General features: G+C 32.2%; 1 protein-coding gene across 2 annotated transcripts in view; it reads right to left on the bottom strand.

The window, feature by feature from the left end:
- LOC134260653 (CCN family member 2-like) overlaps positions 1-6,646 on the bottom strand; it is a 10,780-nt gene extending 4,134 nt beyond the window's left edge. The window contains exon 1 of one of the 2 annotated variants that reach the window (XM_062743206.1): positions 6,417-6,646. In XM_062743206.1, coding sequence (XP_062599190.1) covers positions 6,417-6,533 — 117 coding nt within the window. In that variant the 5' untranslated portion in view covers positions 6,534-6,646. The remainder of the gene's footprint in view (positions 1-6,416) is intronic. The other variant, XM_062743205.1, reaches the window with a different exon arrangement.
- Between the last annotated feature and the right edge of the window lie 2,315 nt (positions 6,647-8,961).

The raw sequence follows: 8,961 nt of genomic DNA, 5'->3' as shown, positions 1-8,961 counted from the left end.
AGTGAAGAAAAAAAGTGATGGATCTCAAAAAATCTTAAAACAACATAAATACTTGTAGGTAAAGGGGATAAATAAGACCCCTGGATATTCGTGATGTGGGGATAAGGTGCTTAGGAGGAGTAAACACCCCTGTTGATTGATCTCACCCGCCGTGAACCCTATATATTGATCAGATAGAGGAATAAAAAGAAATCTACGAATTGGGAATAATAATAATTTAAAACGAAAAATCCTTATTTCAGCCTGGCATATACCATATGACGACCCTAGCATTTTCAATATGTTATTATCTTGTGGATAGCAATCTCATTTGAAGAAGACAATCAGCGATCAGTGAACACTGTCGGCCGAGTGTCTCTGAGCACTTGTTAAGAGTCATCCATTTTACGAACACCATTGATTCCCTCGTAAGAAAACATCAAGATAAATAGCGCCTTTGTCAGATCCTTGAAATCTATTACACTTTACTGGAGTTTAGGCGCTTCATTTATAGACGGTTTTTGTCAGTTATTGATTTCTCCATCTTGAGATTAGGAATGTTAATTGTTTTGCGTGTGATTTTGTACTAGACTTTACGTTTTAGGAAAATGTCATTGAAGCTACATAAAGAGGTGCGGTGGTAAAAGAGAGAGAATATATATACGCTTTTGTAAATATGATTTACAACGAATTTGTTTGCACATATTTATCGCTCGAATTTGAAAAGCAGAGAATTAAATTAACTATGTATCTAAGATAATTCAAGATTGATAGAATAGGCAGAAGGGTTTTCAGATTATATTCCTGACTAGAAAATCTACATGGAAAAAAAAGGCTGCTTAAGGTATTTCCTTCCTCTTATGATGTCATAGCTTTTTGCAACAACTGTTATTATTTAAAATTCATACCCAATAGAAGAATTCCTTTTGGAGGAATGCTTTTTAATAGGTTTGATTATAAATATTTTTAAGTAAAAGAATTTTAAAATGTAAAAAAAAAATGTTTAATCAATTATTTAAGAAATAAGATATCATTTTTAGAGGTTCATTGGGATGTGACATGAAGTCGGTCACGTGATCAAATTCTATAACGCCCAAAGGGCGTTATAGTAGATTTGATCACGTACCGACTTCATGTCACATCCCAATGAAACTCTAAAAATGATATTTTATTTCTTATATTTATATTTTACTTTAATTCGTGTTACAAGGAAAAATAGGCGCTATTTGGACATTGTTATAGAAATGCAACATTACGTAACTACGGCTTCATATGACGTCACAGTCAAGACTTTCTAATAGTCTCGTACGGTTTGCCCAACTGCATGTCATTGAAAATTGAATGTCAAATTTATTAACAGTGTTATATAAGGAAAGACATTAGCAAATGTAAATATTCAATCTTAAAAAAGGTTGATAGGGCAATAAACCTTTCTCATGTATCTTCATTCATGTATTTTCTTTATTGAAATTCTTCTGATGTAAAAATGTTTACCCAATATGCTCATTCAAACGTATCTAAGATCTAGAAGAAGCAAGTATACGGAACCAATCTTCACATAATTTTTATGATACTCTCAAAAAATGTACGATTTTTGAATGCTAACATATACTTCTGTTTATTTATGTCTCTTGTGTTGAATTACATGGCAACCCAGACATTTTTTGCAATAATTGGTTAATTTAATCTCCTTTAAATGAATAGGTGCAGTTCTTGTACTTATAGCCATTAAAATTGTGAGGATGGAAAGACCTTAAGCCAAAGCAAATGCAAGACAAAATAGAATCTGTCCATTCCGTTTGAGTATTTGTCTTCTCACCCCAGAGCGTTAACTGAAGATTAGTTCGGGGCATTGGAGACGACATTACTGGTCTGACTGACAGGGAAATGATGTGCGAGGTGACACCCTAAGGAAAGTGCTCTAATCATAGACCTTTAATACATCACAGAGCCACTAGGGACCCGTTCATCATAACCTGAACTTTACTTTGTGATTGATCAGGTTCCCCTACTCTCCCGCATTATTAACTTTACATTACGGTCGATAAAATAAATTTTCTATTAGAGAGAGTATTTCATATTATGATAATTTGTTACATATATTGATTTAGACCATTAGTTTGTCACTATATCATTTTGAACGGAATTTTAAAACAAATATATTACATTTATTACGGAGAATCTAACATATTATTTCTAACAGTTACTTATCAATTGTTTTAGAGGAGAGAGATTCTTCTTAAATTTACTTTTTTAACGATTAATGAATTTTTCAAATTCAAGAGAATTATCAGACGTATCAATCAGAGATTGTATCACCAAGATAAGAATTGATCGTTTTCAACCATTTAGATTTTTTCTTGATATTTTGATTAAAACAGCACCGCTGCCAATTGCGAGATGTCGACTTCTATTTCAAAAGATAAATGTTTTACTTTTACAAGAAAAAATGAAATCATATAGGTTCTATATTAGATGATACTTCTTAATTGAATTAAATAACTTACTCAACTTTTGTCTACCGTGATTTTCATATATATTTTTTAATCTTTAGGGAATATTAATCATTTTGATATATGCTTCGTAAAACATGTACATTAATTTGTCTTTGTTTCACATAATTATGAAAAAATCCTATAAACTTATAAAATAATTCTAAATCAACAGTTTTACTTGTTTAATACTGATTAGAAAAAGGATGGAGTGAAATATATTGTGATAGCGAACAGCATTCAAGCTCAAAAGCCCCTTCAACAATATAAAATAGGAGCAGAGCAAACACAGACCTCCAACACATCAGAAGTGGGATCAAGTGCCATGGAGAAGTGAGCATCCTCTGTCGACCCATCACAACCGCCGAGTGCTCCTTGTCATGAAATAACGTTAAATTCTATCGACAATTCAGTGTATATATAATGGCCTAACAATTAGTATGAAAAACATCAGTCAGCATTTCACTTAATGATAAATTGTATTTGCTGATGAGGTTTATTCTCTATATTGCATCGACCATTGAACCTACGAAATGATGACTTTAAGGTATCCGATCCATATTAGGACCAAATAACCTTTTTTCCTAGTTAAATTTCCAAATATTAAACACATGTGTGAGATTCTGTGTTATAACAGGGATTTATTGTATCTACATGAGAATTGACATATAACGAGTTTTAATAGACAATACATCGTCGATATATCTAAATGTCGAGTTGGAGGCCACAGCAAGTGTTTTCTTCTTTTCAAGTACAAGATTTTTGACAATTTCTGCTTTATATAAATATCAAAGCTTACAACCACAGGAGAAAGGTGGGCGATGTTGCAGTAATTGGTCGCGATAATTAGCTAAGGTTTTCCCAAATTTTCACATAAAAATTAAAATTCCGCCCTTGTAATTGTACTCCAACATATATAAATGTACGCAAAATTGGACGCAAGGGAAATGAATAAGATTGTACCTGGCTATGAAATTCAAATTTGATAAAATCCAACTGAGAATAAGGCCTGCGTAAGAAGTCCTTCTCGATCTTAGAGTTTTGCGCAAAAAAAAAAACTTAACAGGTGAAATAAATATAAACGGACAAATTTCAGCATAAATTTGAATTTAGAGAATCTGTCGCCTATTCATAGTTTCAATGTAAATTTCTTTTTCTTTTTTTTCCCGCAAATTCAGCGTCATAAATGACTTTACCGAAGTCGTTGAATTCAACATACGGTACTAAAGTAGCCATCGAAGAGAATTCAAGTTGTTAACAAAATTTACAAAGGAATTTTTTGTTATAAATAAAAATCATGCCGTGCAATTCAAAACTGGAAATCATATTGAACAGTTTTGTCATTTAAAAAATGAAACCCGATAACTTATTTACCTTGTCCTTGGTCATTTGCAAAACTATCTTATAAATAACATTGCTATTGTTTTCTAAAGCACTCCGATGTTGGTATTAAGGAGGTTTGAGTTAGATGGTTACAATATCTTTATGTAATGTTGGAGATATTTGCGGGATATTCATACACGTATGAAGGATTAATTTATTTATTCCACATTATAAGAAATGTTTTTCTGCTGTGGTTCAATTCAATATTTATATGTATCAACTAACAATCTTCGCTTTCAGTTTTACCTTGACAACGAAACTTTATAATCAATGGTCATAGAACAAGAAAGCTCTATGATAAACGTAATTAATTAAACTTTTAAACGAGATAAGTAATTGACAAACAATTTGATGAAGCAAGAATATCCACAGTCACGTTTAAAGTCATCATTTCGTAAGTTTTATGGTCGATACAATAACTTTGTCCGCGAATACAATTTATCATTAAATGCCTTTGCATATCGAATAAACGGGAATTATAAATGCTAACTGTCATTTTACATACTGATTGTCATCATCTACAAACTGAGTTGTTCACGGATTTTCCCGTTATTTTCCGATCATGACAAGGAGCACACGGCGGGTGTGACCGGTCAGCAGGGAATGCTCACTCCTCTATGGTACCTGATCCCACCTCTGATGTTTCGGAGGTCCGTGTTTGCTCTGCTCCTATTTTGTATTGTTTAAGGGGCTTTTGAGCCCGAATACTATTCGTAACCTCCATATTTCACTTGATTCGTTTTGATAATCCTTTCAGACCTAAAGAAATAAACAGCATAGAAACTTACAGATCTGTTTCATATTTAATTTTGATATTTTACTGTTAAAAGGGGTGTATTCGGTAGTTATACGAGGCCTTCGAAAAGATACAGCATATCAATTGACGTCTTTTAAAAAGTGTATTTCGCATGTCAAAACTTCGGGTATTGTTAAAAACTTATAATAAAATTAAATTGTGCTTTCTTTCAATTCTAAATCAAATCTTTAGCGGTGAAGGATACTTGGAAGTTTTACTCTGAAAAAGTGAAAATGTGTACCATATATGATAATACGAATTGTAGTTTTAAGCAACGAACAATCGAATTATCCGCCCAAAGCAACATAGATAATAGTGTAACCTTATACTTCTTTTTTCACTAGTTATCTTCAAAGTATCATATAACTGTGAATGACAAAGGTCTACAACGCAGTGAAAGGAAAGTAATTGTAGATAAACAATTAAATGCTTTTGTAGCTGTGATGCTTTTTTTCTCTCTTGGAAGACATTTTGATCTGACATTTCATACTTTCCGTATACTAAAGTATAGACTTAAGTGTTAAAGGGGCTGGGTGGTTGTGGCCATTTTCAGACTATTTTGGTCTCCTTTAGAAGAAGAACTCCGAATAAAGATGTTCAAAAATGATCAAATTTTAAAACTAAAATGTGTGAATTTTTTCTTGCCAAATGATGGATGACAGCTTTAGATATCATATGTAAGAATTTAGGTTATATCTGATGGTTAATTTGTTGACCCCCAGCCTCCTTAAATCGAGATTCTCCGATGGTTTATAATTCAAGCCATCAAAGAGTTTACTCTAGAGACTATGGACGTCAAACATGCAATAAACATAAATATTTCACAGAGGAACCAATCTCGGTCTAATATACACAACTCCGGTTAATCAATTTATGATGGTGTTTTGTGCCTTTATCCTCTCACTGAAAATCGCCCGGGGGCGGGGAAGCGGGGATCAGAACTCGATAATCTGATTATCTCTGATGACGATGGTGAATAGAGACCTTACTTGAGGCTAAATCAATGCTAATCCCGTTACAGGGCTGATGTTTGTGGATCAATCTTTCTCCAAACTGATAAAAAGCTCTGTCATTATATCATCATATATCACGAGAAATATGCCGAGGATTTATTGATTTTTGAAGTATATGTAAATAATTCTTTTTTGTTTATCCACTGATCAAAGAAAAAAAATAATTAAGCACGAGATTATGAAAAGGCATTAATAAAATATAAAAATATTTCTAATCAGAGAAATGATTTTGATAAGATATAACGTACCAAAAAGTTACTGTACAATACCCCATCTTTAATGTTTAAGAGGTCTGTAGTTTACACGGCACCAAACTGGTATTGTTTGAATGGAAGTTTTTAACTGAATAACTGTTCGTACATGTATCTTCACATTTCATAAAAGCAAAATAAAAAAAATTTCATAAAATCTTTATTAAAGATTAATCTCTTTTTCCATTTTTATTTTGATTGACATCTTAAAAATATCCTAATTTGGAAAATTATTATTAAATCGTAGGATTTATCAATCGCTTTTCGTTTGATATAACTTTAAAAAAATACTTATGAATTATCAATAAAAAATAATAACGAAATCTTGATTGATTCGTAAAAGGAAAACAAACAAAAATGAAACATTATTGCTACATACTGTTTTACAGTATTTTTAAAAGTCAAATATATTTTAATTTTCAACATCAACTATCATTGCTGCACTACTGTTTTACAGTATTTTTTTTCAAATTTGAATTCAATATAATACAGATATACTGACCGACTGTCGCTTCTGTTGATTTCTTCTTCGCAAGTCTCTAGAACAACCATAACAAGGAAACCCGGAAGTGACCCCCGGGGGGACCAGTAAAATGAGGACCAGACTCCACCAGAGCATCCCCACAACCGTATCTAACGAAGACGTAGCGCCAAGTGGCAGGTCAGATCAATAGAGCTCCTCACCAACTCCCAACTTCATCAAATTTCTTCCCGTTAAGTCTGCGTGTAACAATATATCCGCTATGGACTCGGATCAGAGAAAGCATTTACTAATTAACACACATTGGTCGATTGTTTCAGGGATTTCCGTATTACGGGCACCCTTCCTGGGAGAGGAATATAAGAAATGCTGGGATCGGAAATTGAAGGTCTAACGAGATACTAAGCCCATGTGAACTCCCACGTTTCTTGGTCAAACGATGAAGAGTTAGGCGTCTTCAGACTAGTGCGAATAAATAGGGAACAATTAAAGGCAATAAATATGTTAGCGGGGTAGTTAGTGGCCAATGGTTTCGATTTATGCCGAGATCAATTAAATTTGCAAAGATTCTGTTGAATATGTAAGCCGGATTGAATAGCTGCTAGGTTTATTGAGGGGGTAATTTGAAAAATAAGAATAGGATTAGACCTCGGGGCATCTAATATAATACAGCAAGGAATGTGTATAACTACAAAACACGAGGATTCAACCCTCCAAATATATTAAAGATATATTGCTGTCTATTTGTACAAAATCATTGAAGAATGATAAAATTGTGTCCATGTTCTCATGAAAACTCATATTTAATTTTGAAAACCCTAGAAGAAAAAGTTTACTTAAATGAAAAATAAATCTAAAAAAAATAATAAAATAGATTAAATATTGTTCTGGGAAAAATTGGTAGAAGCGGTAGATAATAGTATCATAAACATAGGCTAACTTAACTTTTTTGACTTGAATTTGAGTGCACTGTACGTGTAGCTTAATTGCTTCAATTTGTGCTTCATGGGAAAATCCACAGTTAAAGTATCTTTTATGTGAAGTTCTACGTATTTAGATATTTAGAATTTAGCGTATGTCTCAATCTTAAATAATGGTAAGTAATATGATGAAGATCATGGTTATGGTTTCTATCAAGATTTCTCTACATTAGTTGAACCTGATTGTAACTTCTGTTGTTAATTTCATGATAAGCTGTTCATTTATATAAAAAACGAAATAAAAATTCCATCATGTGTTTTGTTTTGTTCTTCTTATGTAGTGGTTTTAGAACAAATTCTGTTTTATAAAAATTGAAATAACGTCGGTTTATAAAAGAGCACAGGTAATGCCAGGAATTCGAACACTTTGTTTGAAAATAAGGTCCCGGGATCATAAACCATCTCAAGCTTAAGTAAAATCTTTATATTTTACTTAATTGTAGGGGAGGTAACACATACCAACATTAAAATATGTTTCAATATTGGATCACAAAAGTTGTTTTCTGCAAATTTGGTTTATAAACATTTAACAAGCGAATGAAAATTTGACTTATATCTAAGTCTGTGTCATGATCCTTGGGACTGGTCTCCGAAGACTATAAAAAATATTGTAAAGGAGAAACACAAGCATCCTTTTTTATCAACTTAAGAGTGTTTTTGTATACATTTTTATCAAAATAATTTTCTTGAAGACCAATCACATGATACAAAATATTTCAGAATTCCATTTTGTTAAGAAGGTGTATTCTATGATATCAAAAAGTCTATATTGTTTTTAATTTATGGTGAAAAATGATTGTAGAAAATGTTCATAAGTCATAAGTCGTTCTGTTATTACTGATATTTGAAAAAAGGTGATTTCAAACTTTGCAAAAGTTGTTTGGGGTTTTTAAGAATCTTTTAACTGAAAGTGCTTTAGCACGGTACAAGGGTATCAACATCTTGTTGACAACCAACATTTGACATTGTGCAAATTCTATAGTCGGTATCATCTGTGTTTGCAAGTACCGTCGTTAGATCGTTCTTGAATGACCATTTGAAACTTATTACAAGACCGTTATTTTCTTGCTGAATTATCTACGGGTCTTGTTCTCTTTCTAAAGAAGTAATTCTTGAAAATCATTTGTCAGTTTTGAATATTGTCAATATTCCCAACAGTCAGAATAAATTTAGTTTCCATATCTATATCATCAGATTCCTAAACTTTACAAAAACTTTTCCAAACAAGGAGACATGGTGGATTCCAGCCTCTTTCTTTACTCCTCACTAAAATATTGACAGTTGTGACTGAGAAACTTCAGGAATACTGTGCAACAATATATTCGAGAAGTGGTGTAAAAGAGATTTGGATGCCTAAAAATTCAAATGAACTTGTTGAAATTTTGAAAGCACAAAATTTTACCGAAATCAACAGCATAAAACCCAAGACTTTATTATACAACTATTCCCCAGGATAAATAAAAGTCCAAGCTTTTTGATATTTCAAAATTTGTGACGACTGCTTACTAAATACAAATGGAATTCATAAATTTTCTTAATTTGTCTACAGTCAGCATGCATATATTGCCCAAAGTTGGGTACAATTT

Source organism: Saccostrea cucullata, unplaced genomic scaffold (genome assembly GCF_032062105.1).
Source record: "Saccostrea cucullata isolate Sc308-1 unplaced genomic scaffold, CSIRO_AGI_Scuc_v1 ctg1241, whole genome shotgun sequence".
Classification (NCBI taxonomy): domain Eukaryota; kingdom Metazoa; phylum Mollusca; class Bivalvia; order Ostreida; family Ostreidae; genus Saccostrea; species Saccostrea cuccullata.
Note: the sequence above shows the minus strand (reverse complement) of the source record. Positions and strands in the feature narration are given on the sequence as shown.